Source organism: Phocoena sinus, chromosome 6 (genome assembly GCF_008692025.1).
Source record: "Phocoena sinus isolate mPhoSin1 chromosome 6, mPhoSin1.pri, whole genome shotgun sequence".
Classification (NCBI taxonomy): domain Eukaryota; kingdom Metazoa; phylum Chordata; class Mammalia; order Artiodactyla; family Phocoenidae; genus Phocoena; species Phocoena sinus.
In genome coordinates, this window is record NC_045768.1 from 10,405,466 (window position 1) to 10,425,160 (window position 19,695).

Consider the following 19,695-nt stretch of genomic DNA (forward strand, 5'->3'; position numbering starts at 1 on the left):
TCTTTATGTGTGGCACTATTCCTTGATCTGCAATCTAGTTTGTGCAATATTAATATAAGTATACCACTTTTCTTCTGGTTTGTGTTTGTATGGCAAATATTATTTTATTCTTTTACTTTTAACCTATATCTGTCTTAATATTTAAAGTAGAATTCTTTTCAACAGCGTTAGGTCCTGCTTTTTTTATCTAGTTTGACCATATCTACCTTTTACTTGACATTTTTAGTTTTAAATTGCATTTAAATTAAGTATAATTCTTAATATAGTTTGAGTTAAATATACTATTATTTGTTTTCTATTTGTCCTGGCTGCGGTTTGTACCTTTTTTCTTTCTCTCCTGCCTTCATTTTCATTTGACTTAATTGAGGTTTTGTTTTGTTTTAGAATTTTATTTTAATAACACTGTAGATTTATGCTGTGTCTCGTTTTGCTTTTTTAATATCACTTCACATTTAATGTAATTATCTTACAATAGTATTCTTCCATTTTCTCCCTCCCAGTCTCTACTATTATTGTCATTTGACTTTTTGAGTATGATATATACTATTTGATACTTTGTGGTTATCATAGCATTAAACAGTCAATTATCTTTTTTTTTTTTTTTTTTTTGCCATGCCATGCAGCATGTGGGATCTTAGCTCCCTGACCAGGGATGGAACCCGCACACCCTGCAGTGAAAGTGTGGAGTCTTAACCACTGGACCGCCAGGGGAATTCCTAAAAAAATTTTAATGAGGAGGAAAAGCTTATATATCTATTATTGCTGGCACTCTTAATTTCTTTCTTTAGATTTAATCTTCCATCTGGTATCATTTTTCTTACCACAGAATTTCCTTTATCATTTCTTATAGTGCAAATCTGGTGGTAATTAATTCTCTCATTGCTTATTTATCTGAAACAGTATTTATTTCACTCTGGTGTTTTGTGAACCATGGGTTATTTAGAAATATGTTATTTAGTGTTTAAATTTTGGGAATTTTCAAGATATCTTACTGATTTCTAATTTAATTCCTTTGTGGTCAAATAGTATGCTTTGTATTGTTTGAGTCCTTTTAATTTATTGAGACTTGCTTTATTGTCCAGAATGTGGTCTATAATGGTACATGTTCTAGGGACACTTGAAATGAATGTATCAATATATGCTGCTACTGTTGAATGAAGGGTTCTATAAATGTCTGTTGGGTCTCGTTGGCTTATAATGTTGTTCAACTTCTTTATAGCCTTACAGATTTTCTGAATAATTGTTCTCTTATTACAGTGTGTAATGTGTGTTTTCTTCTGGCTGTTTTTAAGGTTTCCTATTTACATTGGTTTCCTACAGTTTGATTATGATGTACTACCTTGATATGCTTTTCTTTGTTGCTTTCTTCCTGCTTGGTGTTTATTGAGCATCTTAGAGCTATCTAAATATCAACATATTTAATATATTTTAGAATATTTTTGGCCATTATTTCTTCAAACATTTTCTCTACTCCTCCCTTTCTCTTTCTGGCGCATCAATTACATATATGTTAAACAACCTAATATTGTCCTACAGGTCAATGATTTGCTTTTTTTTTTTTTAAGTGAAAAAAGGTTTATTTACATGCTCTTCATTTTTTTAAATGTCTGTTTTCTCTCTGTGTTTCAGTTTCTGTTGTCTTCAACTTTACTGATGTTTTCTTTTGCAGTGTCTAATGTGCTCTTAATCCTATGTCCATTTAGTTTTTCATTTCAGGGATTACATTTTTCTCACCTCTAGAAGTTCTTTTTGGTTCTTATAACATTTTCCATTTTTCTCCTCATTATATTTATGTTTTCTTTTGTGTTCTTGAATGAATAATAATAGCTAAAGTCTTTACCTACTAATACTGTATTCTCTATCATTTATAGGTTTGCTTTTATTGTTTTTTTTCTACTGGTTAGGGGTCTCATAGTTCTAATTCTTTGTATGTTTAGTAATTTTCTGTTAAACTGTGAGCATTATGAATTTTCCGATGTTGATTTCTCTATTTTGTTGTCTTTAAAGAGCGTTGGGTTTGTTCTGGCCGGAGTTAAATTACTTGAACATCTTTTTGACCTTTCCCTGGCTTGTTTTTAAGCTTTTTAAGGGCAGATTTATTACAGTAGCATTAACATACAGATGTAGATTTATTTCAGCCTAGTACTAAGAAGCATGATTTCTCTGGGGTCTCTTTTATATGTCCACTGTTTCAACACATATTCTCCACCCTTGGGGTGTTTGGTCAGAATTCAAACATGTCCCAGCCCTGTGTGAGCTGAGAGAGTTGTTCAGTTTACAGTAGCCCCAGCAGTTCCTGGTTTTTTGTTTTTTTTCTTTTTTTAGGGTTTTTGAGCTTTTCATTATTGTCACTCCTCATAGTATTTAGTGTGGTAAAATGAGAATTTAGTCTCTGTAATATGTAATTACTGAGGCCTACAGGCACAAGAGAGATAGAAATGACCTTTTAATATATGGACCATCATGTTAGATGTATAGAAAAATGGTAATTTATTTTTTCAGTAAATTTTAAGTATGTGGCAAAATTGTAGTCTATAGAAAGTACCAAATGAAGAAGAATTTCCAAATGAGAATCACTTTATTCTTGAAATTGTCTTCTTCTTTTGCTTCCATGTGATTACAAAAACTATTTTCTTTTTTCTTTTATTAGTCCTTCTTTTGTTTTTTCCCCTGATCTTTCATCTCTCTTTCTAGGGACTCTTTTTTTCACTCTCTTTGCTAATATGCTTAGAAACCTCATCCATTTTCATGGCTATTAATATTTATCTTCATGTAGATTGTATCAGTGTATATATTATATATGTATATAGTATGACATAAACTGCTCAAACCTGTCTTCTTCTTTTTTAAAAAATTTATTTTATTTTATTTTTGCTGCATTTGGTCTTCATTGCGGTGCGTGGGCTTTCTCTAGTTGTGGTGAGCAGGGACTACTCTTCATTGCAGTGCGCGGGCTTCTCACTGCGGTGGCTTCTCTTGTTGCAGAGCACGGGCTCTAGGCACACAGGCTTCAGTAGTTGTGGCTCGTGGGCTCTAGAGCACAGGCTCAGTAGTTGTGGCACACAGGCTTAGTTGCTCCGCGACATGTGGGATCTTCCTGGACCAGGGCTTGAACCCATGTCCCCTGCATTGGCAGGCGGATTCTTAACCAATCTGTCACCAGGGAAGCCCTCAAACCTGTCTTCTGAGATACGGTCCTGAATTTTCAAATTCTGGTTGACGGGCTGTCCTCTTTGTATAGCCCATTACCTTAAATAAAATATACCTAAAACCTGAAGCTTTATACTATCCCCAAATTATCTCCTCCTTTACATCTCTTTTTCTCTGAGTAGCTCTCAACTCTTCTTTCAAGTCATCCATTCTTGAAATCTTAGTCATTTTTGACACCTCCTTCTCCTATAATTAATTGCCCAGGCCCATTAATTTGACCTTTTCAGGGTTTCCCATGTCTTTTCTCTCATTTTAATTTCTACTGAAACATGTATTTATTTATTCACTAACAAATACTTGTTGAAATTCTGTGTATTTTAGGATTTCCCCCCCAGCAAGTAGGAATTATATGGTTTCCACAATATAGCATAGTTCCCAGAAATGATAGGCCCCAGTAAATATTCATGAAATAACTCACTAAATGAATATATTGGGTTAAACCATATGAACTTATCATTTTTGGGGTCAAAATGGTCAAATGTCAGCAATTTCGTATGTTCAACAAATATATTACCAATATGAAGGAGAAATATGCATATTAAGTTACTTCTTAATACTGTTCATATTAACAGTAATATTAATGTGTATAATTTTCTTTCCTTAAACTATAGAATTGACTTTTCTCTTCTTTGTTTACCAGGAAACACGAAATTATCCAGAATCATATCCACAACTGCCAAGGGATGAAACAGTGGAGAACCCTCACCTCCAGAAGCACATTTTGGAATTAGCATCCATTCTGGATGTGCGAAACGTGTTCCTTGAGAATACCATAGATGACTATTAAAACAAAAATCCTCTGTTGAAACAAGTTTTCATTTGCCACAGATTTTAAATGGTGCAGTTTTCTAATGTGATGACAGACACATAGTGGTGTTATTTAGTTTTTATTTTTCAATTTAGGACCACCATTTTAAAAACAAGCTGAAAAACATTGTTCAAACTTTTAGGGTAACTGTTTTAAAATACAATGTTTCAGGTCTTTTAAAAACTCAATCTTGGAATTTTTATTTTTTGGTTTTGAGGTATGGATACTTACCTCTAACATCTGATCCTACACTCATATAGTCACTATTCTCACCCTGAGAAGAGTAAATCATTTATTTTTGTATAATGAGGAAAACCCAACTCTTATACTTGGACCTTAAATGTGTGGATTTGGAAAACATGTAATTGTTCACAAATATGAAACTAGCCAGCATGGACTACTAAGAATCAAGAACAGAGCCCTTCTGTAATATTTCTTTTCATTCCAAGTTAGTAGATAGAAAAATGTGTGATTCTTTGAAGCCTAATCAAGATAGTTCTTTTTTTTTGTTTTTTTTTTCTTTTTTCGGTATGAGGGCCTCTCACTGCTGTGGCCTCTCCCTTTGCGGAGCACAGGCTCCGGACGCGCAGGCCCAGCGGCCATGGCCCACGGGCATATGGGATCCTCCCGGACCGGGGCACGAACCCGTGTTCCCTGTATCGGCAGGCGGACTCTCAACCACTGCGCCACCAGGGAAGCCCAAGATAGTTCTTAAAAACATTTAATTCGTTTAAATGCTGTCAGAATGTCAGTAACTGTATAGGATTGATTTGCATCTGAAAAGCTGAATCCTTAATTGAGGTCTTGAGATGATACATATCATTTGGAATGTGTGAGTCCTGTGTTATCATGAGATATGTTTGCATATTTTGTTTTCTTTGTATTCTTTGAATGCTGGAAGTGAAAAAGAACAACTTGTAAATCTTTCAGTCAAAAAATCAGGTTGTCGTTTTCATAATACAGTGTTTCCATAGGAATTCCATTTAAACTTTTATTAATTAATGAGATCAAGTTTAAAGACTGTCTAGGTTGAGGTCTGTGGTATACAGTAGAGTTTGTAATCTTTTTGCCTAGTTCAGATTTATGAAACTTCAGAGTTGTTACTAATTTTAGTTGAGGGTAACTGAATTGTTATATAATTAAAATGGAAGTTGCTTTTGCATTGACAATTTGGAAATTAGGTTTTTAAAAACTCCTTATATTTACTATTTTATATTTCATGCACAAGTTTTTTATTATTTTATATAGGGTTCAGTGTATTATATAAAGATTTTTGTGTTTTTTCTCCCCTTTCATCCCCTTCATAATTTTACAGGTACTAGCTATGATTTCTTTCCCCTCTTTTGACTCCCCAGCATTCAAGTTCAGAAATCGTTGAATCAAAAGCCCTTCTACCTAATTTTCTGTACAGGCTCACAACTCTACCTCTGGCAGTCCCAGGGGAAATGAGGTGTTTGCTTTTGGTGCCTCTTTCCTATGTCCCTAGGGAAATTTTACTGTAATATTTTTAACTTGGTTTTTATTTCTAACATACAGAATTATTTTGGTCTAAGTTATTCATATATGTGTTCCAATTTGTTGGTTTTTCATCTGAAGTCTTGAAGTTACTGTTCTTGGGTTTGGGAGACTTTGTGGGTTTTTTAATTAATTTTTTTAAAAGTCATTTTTGTTTGTTCTTTTAAACATTATTTCAGAAGGCTTTGGAAAAGTTACCCCGGAGAGAGATTTCCTTTGCTAGTGGGTTTTTATTATCAGATAAAGACTGCTTTCCTTTTTTTTTTTCCCCCCAGTACTTTAATAAACTTCATAGCTTTCCTTTCATAACAGTGTTTACCTGAACCACAGCAATAGACTGTCCTTAGTTGTCTGACCTCTTGTTTCAATTCCCTGGAAGTTCTGTGCCAGTACTAGCAACACATATTCTCCTGTTCTCTGATGCTTAAAATAGTACTTATCATCCTGAGCTTTATCCTCACTTGATTAACATAAAGAACACTGGCTTGAGAATTAGGAGACCTGAGTTCTAATCCTGGCTTTCCTGGTAACTAGCTTTATGCCCTTTGACAAGTGTCTTCATGTCTCTGCTTTTTAGCACTCTCATCTGTAAAATGAAGGCATTGGCCCAAGGTTCTGTCCAATTCTGTGGTTCTATAATTTGAACTCTTGGTTCCAAAAGATATTGATTTTCCCACCCCTGCCACCTGGAAAATTGGTTTCCCTTATTTTAGTATATACAACATTTTCTTTTCTATATCATTTTTACCTAGTTTTTGTTCAAGAAAATATCTGGGTCCCACTTAGTTGTTGTAGAAACTAGTTCAGAGAGAGAATCTCCAGAAGAAATTGGAGCTTTTGTTATTAGTAACGTGTTTGTCTAAGAACAAGGGGTCTTGGAACTCACAGCTAGTGTTTAGATGATGACCTTGCTCCTCAAGTTAATAGTAGTGTAATTCCTTACTGGTGGTTAAAAATTTTAAGTGAACTAAAGTAATCTTGAGAGGAAAACTGTGCTGGAAAATTCTAAACTATTGTTTCATTCATGCCTTTAAAAAAATGTGTATTGAACAACGCTATACTCCAGATTTTGTCCTAGGCATTGGTGAAACAGACAACGTAGACTTAAAAGTCCTTGTTTTCATGATGCTTATATTCTAGTAGGATGAATCAGGCAATAAATATAATAAGTAAATTTATGTTAGAAAGTTTTAAATAGTATGAAGAAAATTTAGAGTGTGGCAAGGGAAATTTTTCGTTTGTTTTTAGGCAGAAAATAATGTTTCAGTGAGTGATCGGGGTAGGCCTTATTGTGAAGGTTACATTTGTGCAAACACTTGTATTCCTTTGTTGTTGTTTTTTTTAACTTTTTGTTATGAAAATTTAAAACATACACAGAGTTTAATGAACATTTTATACCCATTACCCAGCTTCTACATTTTAAGACCTTACTTTAATTAAGGAAGAGGAAATGAAAAAGGACAATCACTCAATGGGCTCAAGATGGCAATGGCAGAGAATCTTATTTTCTCAATATATACTGCTCCCCTTTATGAATATTAAAATGTTAAACCCTTTATTTATTTTTAGAATTCATAGAAATTTAAATTTTGGAACTAAGAACAAAGCAAAACAATGAGAAAGGGTACTTCTTTGCTTTCAAATTGCACAAACTCCCCCCTGGAGATTCTGATAGTGTCTCACCTCACCTAAGAACCACTGTAAACAAAATAGTGTAAGAGTGCAAGAAGTCAGTTATATACAAAACAAAATTAAGCACAATGGAATTGTTTTCTCTTTCTTTGTCCGTATATTTCTGAAGTTGATAAAGCGACTATCTTCCCTAATTTACAGAAGAGAAAGCTGCGACCCCAAAAAACTCAGTTTTTTTTCATAAAGATGGAGCTAGAACTAAAACTCAAATCTCCTAATCTCAGCCCAGTCTTTCCAGTAGCTCAGGTTGCTTTCTATAATGAACAAGAAAGAAATAATTAGAGATTTATATTTTGGCACAAAAGCTATGGTATTTTTTTAATATATCAAATATTGAAACCAGTAAATCAATCAGCCCCAGCAAATTTTAATTTATTATTTATAAAAAAATCCACAAGTCAGACATTTTATCTTTGATTTTAGCCAGAGTATATCCTTTGTGTATGTGTGTGTGTGTTTTTTCTTCCTAGGAAGTGGTGCTCTCAAAAACCTCTCAAAGCACATAGACTTTATTGTACCCTTTATATTTTTACCAAGTTGAAATGTTTTGAGATTATAAAAGTAAAGTGCAATCTAGTCATGACTGAAATTTTCCTGGTAAAGGATCTGGGTTTTATTTTTCTCACTTGTGGCTACTATGCTTTGTTTTCTTCTTGCAGTAGTATTCCCTGAGACAGATTAGATGGTGATTGAACTGAATTTCTTTGAGGTAAAGGGAAAAGCAACAAATCCAATGTATATATTAATTATGAGAGCTTTCATTAGCATTTTTCTCCGAGTTTAATCTCTGACCTGTGTGAGTTAGTATCTTTCTGTCTCTTAGAAGGGTTTTGGACTCTGTTGAAAAATCTTGTACTTAGTTATCCACGGAGACTTGTAATCAGTCTGATATACAGAGAATATTCTGGACAGGAAATATAGTAAGGTACTAAGGTCTGCAAACTTGGCTACTGCCTGTGATGCGGAACCACCTCCCCATCCTAAGTGAGTAAAAAGATTTGATATGAATATGAATGATATGAATCTCCTGGTGATATTTTGGGTGTATATGTTCCTGTATGTTTGTTTGGAGAGTATTAAGGATATTTACATTGAGGGCTTTTTTGTTGTCCTTATTTATTTGAAATTCTTATTTTATTTGCAGTGGCATGTATATATTTTCATGATGCTGAATCTCTGTGTATACTTTTTGTATATATGTACATATTTGTAAATATATGGTATGCAGAGATACAGTATGTGTATATTATATACCCATGCCCATTGTGGGCTGAATTTATTTAAGTTCTGTGAGGACATCATGGTGGCATTGTTCATGCTGCTGTAATTAGGTTGTGGCTGTATCTCAATCGTGAGCCTCTATTTTGAGGGGCTTGTGTTTGGGTAAAATGGACTAATTTGGAGTTGAAATTAGGACATGAAGATCTTAACAGAAAGCTGGATATTCTTAGCTTTAAAATCATCTGCCAATTTCCATTTAAACTGATGATAAATTAGTGATAGGAACCTGAAAAACCTAAGTATGTGAAACTGAGACACCAGCAGGTTCTTAAGCTATATTAGTACTTTATTTTCTTGCCTGTAGTTGGGTATTATTACTTAGTAACATAAGTATTTATATTGAGAATCAAGGGGCAGTGGAAAAAATTACTTTGATCACATTTCAAAATAGATAGGAAAATGTCCTTTAAATAGGGAAATACGTTCCTAGTTGCCATTTTAATGCCTGATACCACAGTTTAATTTGGGAACAATATTTTTTTCACCGGTGTGTCTCATCTTACCTCTGTGAGGCAGAAAAAGGAGCATTAGGTAGAGGAGGGCTTTACCTAGGTAGGGTCGAATTTAATGAGGAACAAGAGGTTGATAACCTTTATATTTGCAGCAGCTGTGATTAATTTAGTCCTGTCTTGGCATTTCTAACGAGAGATTTTTCTAATTGGAGCTGCATATCAAAGATGAGTATGCTTATCTGAGAAAATGCTTTCAGTGAATAAAATGCCTCCAGTTGTATTTCTTTGTCTCTGTGAGACCACTGTGTTCTGCAAATTGATACATTCACACATGAAGTAGGATTCTTAATATTAGGTGCATGGCATGCTATAAAAGTGGGGCCTTCAAACCTCTACCAAGAATGACAGGTAGGGGAGGATAAGAGGATAGTAAATATGTGCAGTGCCAATTTGTGAACCTATGGAATATCACAGAGATCAATATTCGGTTACTCGGGTCTTCACTGGGCATGTTTATTTGCACGGAAGAGTGTAGGAGATATTTAATATACACTTGAATACATTCACCACAAAAATTAAGTAGGGGTTATTTTTCTGCTTGATAAAATATAACTGCAAACAACTATTTACCCCATTATTCTTCAGAAGATTAAATCTATCTGATCCAATTTTAAATTATCTTAAAGAGAAAAGTCAGGAGTCATTTCTACTGTTCTCCAAAATGTTACGTTTGCCTCTTCATTGTATTTTTAATATGTCAGCCAAGTATTCATAACACTTCTCAATTACAATGTTAAATTTTAAATAAAGTTGTAATAGCCTTTTTCTTAAATACATATTAAAATTTGGTGATGTATTCTTTCTGAGAAAATCAGTGAAAACGTTCATAGTGTCTGATGTTCGAGTTGTTTTAGTAACCAAATCATTTATTGCAACTGGAGAGTAGCAGAGCAGATGTTATGCTATTTAAAATTCATGGAACTGACTCATGCTTAATGTGGACATTGATTTGAGGAGAGCAGCAGCATTTAGAAGTGTAGTAGATGAGACTGACATTGTGAATATGACCTCTGACTCTCTAACAGTCAGGTTGCAATTAAATAAGAATTGCTTAGAAAACCAAGTCCTCTCTCCCCCTATTCTCCTGCAGTCTTAGACATGGATACTTTATACCTGTTCATGCTGTACCTCCAGTTCTTTCCTGGATACTGTGACCACTTTACCTTAAAAAACAATTTTATTAAGGCAGTTAATCTTCCTCAAACGAGAATTTCAAAACATAATAATTACACTGTGTCCCAGCTTCACTGAATTTTTGAACACAGAGATTTATTAAACATGCCTTGTGTTTAAGGAAGGATAATTGATGTGTGAATGGAATCAATCACCTATTGAAGGGAAGGATGTCAGGATGATGTAGGGGGACATGCCCTTAAATGGGTAAAGATAAATGTATTAAATCAAGTGTAACTAATTTGTTGATGCCATAGAAATATTTCCTTTGGAATTCTGTAGATGTGAAATGTTTTCTTAAGCTAAAATTGATATTTTTAACTTAGTTTGGTGTAATATTGACTTTTAAGAAGAATTCCATTTCTATATAACGTTGTTAATCACTGACTGAAGCACCATTTCTTAATTTAAACATTTTTGTTAATTTGTGTTTTTTTAAAGTTATATTTTAAATTATCAAACTAGTCTAAGCAGTATGATTTTTTAAAAAACATATTTGAACAGTGCTTTCAGAGTTTTTTAGCAGTTTGAGGTATACTAATTCTGCACTCCAGATTCACTTAATCATAAAGCCTGAATTTGGTCATAGAACAGACTATAAATTGGGAATATTTTGGTGAACAATTCCAGTCTACATCCCAAGACAATCATCTTTTTAGGTGTAGTATTGTTTATTGAGACATTGGTAATTTTAGGGTTGAGATTTTTTTACTTTTCTGATAGGCTTATGGAATGAAAATTAATAGAATGAGTGTTTATGTCACTTCAGAATGAGATGGGGAATTATAGCTAGCCTTCCTTTAGGTATGCAGTAAACATTATTTAAAATTTTATGTTATATTACTAATATTCTTTTTTTTTAATTTATTTTATTTTTGGCTGCGTTGGGTCTTCGCTGCACGCAGGCTTTCTCTAGTTGGGTTAGCGGGGGCTACTCTGTTGCGGTGCGCGGGCTTCTTACTGCAGTGGCTTCTCTTGTTGCGGAGCACGGCCTCTAGGCACGTGGGCTTCAGTAGTTGTGGCACGTGGGCTCAGTAATTGTGGCTCACAGGCTCTAGGGCACAGGCTCAGTAGTTGTGGCACATGGGCTTAGTTGCTCTGCGGCATGTGGGATCTTCCTGGGCCAGGGGTCGAACCCGTGTCTCCTGCATTGGCAGGCAGATTGTTAACCACTGCACCACCAGGGAAGCCCTATATTACTAATATTCTTTTCTCTCTTGAAACTGTCATGAATGTCCACTTATCTGTGATTGAAAATTAAGATTTGTAAACATCACAATTTGACCCATAAGTCTTTTCAAACATCAAATCAGTAAAATGGTTTGATATTTTCAAACATCAAACCATTGTAAAATGTGAAATGATCATATGTGATAATCCCGAGTAAATATTTCCAAACATATAGAAATAAACACTATTTAAATTTAAAAATCTATTCCTACCCTTCTTTGCATGTTACTGACATTTTTTTTAGATTATAGGTATGTGTTGTAATGTATTAGAAATCTGCAGGAAAAATTGCTTCAAATGTTTTAGGGCAATAAGAATTTTTATTTACTATTTCTTGCAGAATGAGTTTTTTAAAAAACTTTTGTTTCTTTTTTATTAAAAAGAACTCAATGGTTCAGTAAAATATTTTAGGTCTTTGTGTTTGTGGCTTTTTATAGTTATCTGGTTACATTCCTTTCATCACATAGATCATATGACTAGTTCTCCAGCTGTTTTTTATTTGTTGTTTTTAATAAACCTTGCCACTCAACAATCAAGAGATACACTTTGGAGGCTTCTTCCTGTCAAAGTAGAAAGGTCTTAGGTAATAGGAAAGGCAGATGCAATGTCCTACCATTTTCATAGTAGAGTTTACAAATGAAGGAATTTATCCAAATAGGTTTATCTTCACTGTGTAGCACCAGTAAAAATAGTGGTTTCACTAATCATTGAATGTGATGAAGCAGTTTTAAATCATTTCCTACTTAGCTCTAAAGAATTTTGTCATTTCAGGCCACATTATTATTTTGTCTGAGTAGTTTCCATTGTAAGGTTGAATACCCTTTTCTTTATTCAAGTCATCACTAAAGGTTAAGATAATCAAATAGGAGTTAAAATAAGTTATATTTGGTCTTTTTTCCCTGAAAATAATGGTGAACCTATTGTCTATATTATGGATATTAGGCAGAAATGCACTTGTTTCAATCATAACAGAAATTACATTTGGAGAATATAATTACTTGATTTTGTAGTGGTGTGAAATACTTTTTAAAAATTGTGCTTGTCTGTAACTGAAATGTTATAGAACTGTAACACTATAAGGATTATAGAGGTATATTTATTAGCTCTCTGAGAGGTTGAAGCACAATAATTTTCACGTAACAGTTCTTATCCAAGTGCTGCTAATCTGTCGTGCAAATAATGAAGCTATTTGGTTGCCTATCTAGCTATTCACCAATCACTGTAATCCTTGAAACGTAGTCTTGTTGCTCATTTGTATTAAATTTTGGGTATTGTGGGTTAATACTTTAGTAGAACAAAATCCATCAAGTCAGCTCTGTGAGACAAGAAACCATTTGGATTCACTAGTTTTATATGTGTTCTCAGTAGAATTAAATTTGAAGGGGCTATTTACCACCAATGACTAAGGGGGAAAATTATATTGTCAATATCATCGGACTTGAACAACTGTGGTATTGTATAAGTCTTATCTGTTGTGTTTCTAAATTGCTTAAGCCATACATACTCTTAAGGATGTTTTCCTATTGTATTCCTTTTCAGCAGCCTTTTTCTGCTTTGTCTGTTATGGCTAATATGTCATAGATTTTAGAAATTGAGAAGTTATCAAAACATTTTATTTTCTTGATCATCACTTTTGACTCTTGTATGGTACGTGATTTGTCATAAAGGATAGCAAGCCTTTCACTACTTAAGTAAATGAATATCAGAGTAAACACTGTGATTCTGCAGAGCAGATTCAGTAGGCCCTTGTCTTTTCCAATGTTTTCTTCTGTTATATGGTGCCTACCACCTTGAGGGCTCTTAAATAGTAGAGGATGGAGAGTTAAACATTGTTTTGATGTTTATTGAATAACAAGATTACAGAATATTTGATTTTTGTTGTCAGTGTATTGAAGACATTTTTGCATTGATAAATGTTCTCTCTAGGAATGTGATTACATTCATCCGGTGTGAACTCTTGTAAATGAATTTTGTATCTTGAATTCACGTATAAAGTGTATCATCGATATAAAAATAAACATTATTTGCTTAAAGTTTTTGCTACTTCTTCAGATTGTTGACAACGTAAGGGCTAAACTGATAGGGTTTGCTTCTTTCAGATAATTCCTCGGTTACTTGAAACAGTCTTGAGGTTGAAGATTTGATGCTATTGTTTTAGTTTGTAAATTTCTTCTACGTCCTAGTCTTGGTTTTTTCCCTGCCCTCCTCCAGGTGGGACACACTGAGGGAGGGATTGTTTCAGGGGATTGGGTTGAAGCTGCTGGCCCTCAGGCTGGTGTTGGGTCTGGGCAAGAACATGTGCAACTTCAATGTGGAATGTCTGGCTTGGTTGGCATTAAGGAGTCGAGACCCGACGTAGGCTACCAGTTTGTACTGTAACTTTGTACAAGGCAGTTTTACCTCTCTGGACTTTCTTCATCTGTCAAAAGTTGGAGGCCCATTAGTGGCTAGTGAAATGAATGTGGTGGGCTGCCGCTAGCGTGTGTTTCTAATGAAATGCAATATATCAGACTGCACTATATAGTAAGGGTATGATTCCGGAAGCTCTTCTTTCAATGACACATTACGTGTCCTACAAGTGGGTCACAGGCACAAAACTGAAAACACCCATTACGAAGCGCGAGTTCTCAGTACTAACGTGTGGAGCCATAGGTTCCAGCGTGAGGAAGGCGGCAGGGGCTTGCAGGTACAAGGCGGCCGTGTAGGGTGCAGACTGGGATGCAGGGAGAGGAGTGAAAAGTCTGGGTTGGGCCAGCGCAGCCACGGCCTGAGGTTTCCACGCCGCAGGCTGGCACCACCGCAGCAATCAGTTCTTTCCCCTTTGCACCAGGTTCCTACCACTTCCCCCGCTCCGCACCGCCCCCTTTAAAAAGAAAAAAAAAAGGAAAGAAGTGCTTCAGCCATCCAGCCCTCCTACGAGGGTTTGGCCGCCTGCTGACGTGGCGGACCGGCTTCAGGGAGCGCCCAGCCCCGCGCCCTCCAGCGGTTCCGGCCCAACCGCCACCCCGCAGCTCGCGCCGGCCGCCGGGAAGACGGCGTTCAGGCGCATGCGCACGGTGGGACGGCCCGCGCGCAGCCACTTCCGGCGCGCTTGTGGAAGTGCGGTTCCGGTTTGCTGCTTTGCCCGCAGGCCGGCTGTGGGGGCTGGTGACGCGGGCCGGCGCTCACGAGAGGCCCCGGAGGCGGGGTCTGCCGGCTGCCCAGAGAGCGGCAGGTGCGCGGGCGGGGACCGGAGACACGAGCAGGCCCCTCTTTCTCCCGGTGGTCTCGGAGTGCGCCCAAAGAGGCCCCGACTGGGTTGCCCAAGACCCAAGGCGGAGGGCAGTACCGGGGTGCAGAAAGGACGAGGGTGGGGGCAGAGGCGGGCTCCCCGGCCTGGGAACCTGAAGCCTGGGGTTCCGGAATTTCCCCCCCTGCGCGACTTTGGACCAGTCACTCCTCCTCTTTGGGTCTCGGTTTCCCTGCTGTTAAATGGGAGACACATTGGTCCTTCCCTTCTTTGACAGTCCACGCACGGGCGGGTCTGGAAGGAGACTGAGTGGGATCCAAACTGCCGTGGCAGGTGGCTGGCCCCCGGGCATTAGAAAGCTCTTTTACCCAACTTAGCCATCCTTTTTCTCAGCGACTTTCTTAGTTCGAGTCAAGGCTCTGGGGTCTGGCCGGGTAAACAGTGTGACTGTCAGAATCAACTGAAATAAATACTAGCCCTGGGAAACCTTAATCTCGTTAAAATTCTTTTGCTCACTGCTCCTCCCAAGGCGAAGTGAGTTTAGCCACTTACTACAATGAGAGATTCTGTTCTTTGTGCCTTTAAGTGAAGCTCTTACGCAAATCACAGATGCAAAGACCAGGGTGAGGGAGGGGATACCCCTGAGGATTGTGGTAGAACAGATTTTCTCTCCCCCTCACCTTAGTCCTTCCTCCCTCCTCTTCCACACCCCTGGCCCGACCCCGCAACATTTTGGCCTTACACTTGAGAGGAAATATTCAATGCATTTTATTTTTGTCTTCATGCAGGACAGAAAGCTTTGACCTCCAAGCTGTTTTAAATCTAGTAGATAAGCCAGGTGAGTAGGTGGTTTACAGACATTGAAGGTAAAACTTTTGAAGAATTGTACAGACTTAAATGGATGCTCTGAAGTGGTAAGAAGTCATTTGTACATCTTAGAGTGGAGCTTAGTTATCCTCCACAAAATATCAAAAGTTAAGTTTGGACCCAGAATGTAAATGTTTCATGCACGTTAGGAGGGAAAGATGTTTGAATATCATGTAAAACATTGTGAAAAAAGAAATTGACTTGAGGTAATTTTAGTCACTCTTAAAAAAGAGAACCACACAGCATTTCCAGGAAACATTTAAGGATATCTGATACGTTGGCTGGCTTGCCTGTTTTTTTAGGAAAAAAGTTGTCAACATTTTCTAGTGAACAGCTGATTCCAAACCATCTTGGAACATTAGAACATTATACCTTCTCCCTGTATTGAGTTACATGTTTTTGTCTAAACTGTAGTTGAACTTAATATTATTGGGGGAAGGATTCAGAAGCATTATGTTAATGTTTGCCGTGGGAAATTTTACTTGATGTGTTACATGCCACAGCCAATGTGGTGTAATTAAAAAAAAAAAAAGAGTAAGGACTTGTGAGTCAGAGTCCTGGGTTCAAATGCCAGCGCTGCGTTTAGCCACACAATCTTTGGCAGATTACTTCACCTCCTTGAGACTGGATTTCCTTATCTGTACATGCATCTGTAGCACCTGAGTGCTTTTCAGATGTTTAGTAATTGTGTTCTAGTAAGTGTGCATGTAAACTTATGAAACTTAATCTTGAAACCTGAAGCTTAACAAAACAACCCAGATGTGAAATTTCTCTGGTGTTTAACTCAGAGGCGCTCTTTCATCTGATTTATAGATACGCTATTGCCACAAGCCTTTGGCCCACATTTCAGTGGGAATGCAGTTAGTTTGGATATCTGGAACTTTTTAGGCACCTGTCTCGGAATTCCTGGTTGCTGGCCTAACGACTGTTGGGGGTTCAAGACCTGGCCCTCAGTGCAGGATAGCCACACAGCAAAATGTTTGCAAAACTAAAGAAGAAAATTGCAGAAGAGACTGCTGTTGTTCAGAGGCCAGGAGGTGCTACTAGGATCCCACGATCAGTGAGCAAGGAATCGGTTGCCTCCATGGGAGCTGACTCAGGAGATGACTTTGTAAGTATCTTCTCTAGTTTTTAATGTTTGGTACAGCCTCATTGTATTTTTAAAATAATATTTCAGGGAATCTTTGCAATAAATTTTTATTATTATTTTGTAATAGCCGTTTTTATATATATATATATTTTTAGATATTTATGTATTTATTTGGCTGCTCTGGGTCTTAGTTGCGGCCCTCGGGATCTTTGTTGCAGCACGCAGGATCTTTAGTTGCAGCATGTGGGATCTTGAGTTGCAGCATGGGAACTCTCAGTTGCAGCATGTGGGATCTAGTTCTCTGACCAGGGATCGAACCTGGGCCCCCTGCATTGGGAGCATGGAGTCTTTAGCCACTGGACCACCAGGGAAGTCCCTCCAATAAGTATTTTCTTTTAAAATTGCAAGATTATTTGTAGTTTATATCTGATTCTTCTTGCTCTGAGGTGCTTTTCTATTTTTTTTCTTATTTTTCGTGGGTCCCTTTGCATATTCTCTACATTGTCCTCTTGTACTCTTTTTCCATCTGTATACCTTGTGCATCTTCTTTTACATTTCATTTCTCGAAATACTTTGGCTTGTTGTGTCTGCACATATATACACTCTTAAGTCATTGTTGCTTAGCGAGGTCTGTGAGTTTGGTGTGGAATTAGCCAGGGAATTAGCACTATTTTAGTGGGAAAATTGATGAAAAGATTGCACTGATGGCTGCACTGTGTCCCTTATTTGTAAAATACCTTTGTAGCTGGAAAGATTTGAGGATGCTGCTGTGTTAGGTAAGTGTCATGCCTTAGGATTAAAATCGGGTCGGTGGCATATGACAGGATCCTCTTAAAGTTAGATAACTTAAAAGAAGTTATTTATAATGCTTGATATATGTAAAAGAATGTATGTAATGTAAGTGTAAAGTATAAGGCATAAAAATAAAATGAATGCTTGTTAAATCTGTCACCTATACAAAGAACTAGAACATTATCGGTACCGTCAAAGCCACTTGTTTGTTCCTTCTTGGTTCCCTTCCCTTTCCGCCCCTTCAGGTAACCTGTCCAAAAGTTTGTGTATATCAATCCTTTGCTTTTTAAAATATCCTACCAGATACATATATATTCATAAACAATCTGTTGTTTAATGTTGCTTGTTTTCAAACTTTATAAAAATGGTACACTATAGGTGATTCATTTATTTTTACTGCTGTGTAAAATTCCAGCATTTGAAAAGGCCACAATTTGCCTCTGTCTTCTACTAGCGATAGATACTTGAGTTGTTTCCATGGTCAGATGAGTCCTCCTTTCTCATACTATCTGTTCAGGTCAGATTACGTGGCAGAAGCTATTAGGTTATTGGGGTGGAACAATAGATGACCAGATCTAAATTATCATTGGCTCCTGCATTTAACAGGAAATATAAATGCACATTTGATCACCAGGCTGAAGGACATAGTTTTAATGCTGAGTTCTGTGGCAGAAGTACTTGCTTTGCCTTCACGCTGACTTGCTAAATGAAGTCGCTCATCTTGAATGTATTCCAGATATGGAGATTGGCCTGAATTCAGGAAATACTTTGCTGTGTGACTTCTAAAGTTATCTGTTTGAACTTATTTATGTATACATTCTGATCTTCACTCCCTATCTCCAGACCTTTATATCCCATTGCATATATTTCTCCAACCAGGTGCCTTTCCTCTGGTATCTCAAATTCTAACATGAACAAAACTGAATTCATTAACTCCATTTCCACATGTGCACCTTCATCCCCCAAGTCACCAGCAAGAAACCTTGGAGACATTTTAGACTCTTCGCTTCTTCACTTCTTGGTGTCCAGTTAGTCAGCAAGTATTTTGGCTTCCATCTCCTGACTCAAACTTACCCTTTGTACTCCATTTACTAGTAGTACATTTTACTTCCATTTTATTTCAGGCTGTCTTTCTTTCGTGGACAAATGTGGTAGCCTATCTGGGCCCCCTGGCTCCAATAACTCCCCAGAGCGGACCTGTTCATGTCTGTCCAATGCTTGAAACTCCTCAGTGGCTTCCCCATCATCTGCAGGATGAAGTGCAAAGTCATTATTATAGTATAATGGTAAACCTCTGTGGTCTTGTCACAGCTAACCCATCCTACCGTTATCTCATTCTATGTTCCTATACCCTGTGCTCCAGCCATTGTACATTGAACTTAATGTACTTTATGGAATGGACAACTTTCCATCATACCTACAAATGTTTGCATATTCTGTCTCCTGTCTCTGGAATTTCTCCTATGTCCTCCTCTCACTTCTGAATTCCTCTGACATACTTGTGTGCATCCTTCAAGACTTGGCTCACATGTTACTTCCAGGAAGCCCCCTTGACCCGACCTGCCCATCTCACCCCCTCTACTCTTTATCCCTACTGGCTGAATTTGGTCCCTTGTCTCCTATATCCTCTGTAATATCACCTGTTACACTGCATTGTTGTTGATGATTTGCTTGTTTGGCTCTCCCACTAAACTGGGAGCTTCATGAGAGGCAATAGAGTAACAGTTAGGAACTCAGGCCAGGTTATGGAGGTAGACCTGGATTTGATTCCTCTTTCATCGTTATTGTGTGACCTTGGGCAAACTTTTTGTCACTTTTCTCTGCCTTAATTCCCACATCTATAAAATGGAGATAGGAGCTATACCTGTCTTTATTAAAGTATGTGTGTTGGGGCAGGGTGGGCAGGCAAGGTTCTCCCCCAGGTTCGATTATTCATTAGAAGAACTCACAGGACTCAGCATATAGTTTTACTCACTGCTATCATTTATCACAGTGAAAACATTTACTACAAGGCAAAATTAGCAAAGGGAAAAGGTGCATGAACGAAGTCTGGAGGAAACCAGGCACAGGCTTCCAAGAGTCCTCTCCCAGTGGAGTTGCATAGGGCACACTTATTTCCCTCAGCAAGGAATTGTGACAACACAGGATAAAATGTTGTCTATCAAGGAAGCTCATTAGAGACTCAGTGCCCAGGAATTTTACTGGAGGCTAGTCATATAGGCACCCTCTGCCTAGCATTTACCAAAATTCCAGACTCCCAGAATGAAAACAGGTGTTCAGCATAAACCATATTTTT

At 37.2% G+C, this 19,695-nt stretch overlaps 2 protein-coding genes across 4 annotated transcripts in view; both read left to right on the top strand.

Moving 5' to 3' along the window:
- The window catches only part of SCAI (suppressor of cancer cell invasion), a 138,633-nt gene extending 134,053 nt beyond the window's left edge, over positions 1–4,580 (top strand). The window contains exon 18 of the mRNA XM_032636385.1: positions 3,851–4,580. Within this exon, the coding sequence (XP_032492276.1) occupies positions 3,851–3,997 (147 nt within the window). The 3' untranslated portion in view covers positions 3,998–4,580. The remainder of the gene's footprint in view (positions 1–3,850) is intronic.
- Positions 4,581–14,468: 9,888 nt separating this feature from the next.
- The window catches only part of GOLGA1 (golgin A1), a 52,972-nt gene continuing 47,745 nt past the window's right edge, over positions 14,469–19,695 (top strand). Inside the window, exons 1-3 of one of the 3 annotated variants that reach the window (XM_032634580.1) lie at positions 14,469–14,635; positions 15,439–15,488; positions 16,331–16,628. In XM_032634580.1, coding sequence (XP_032490471.1) covers positions 16,494–16,628 — 135 coding nt within the window. In that variant the 5' untranslated portion in view covers positions 14,469–14,635; positions 15,439–15,488; positions 16,331–16,493. Of the gene's footprint in view, positions 14,636–15,438; positions 15,565–16,330; positions 16,629–19,695 lie in introns of all 3 variants that reach the window. The other 2 variants (XM_032634581.1, XM_032634579.1) reach the window with 2 other exon arrangements.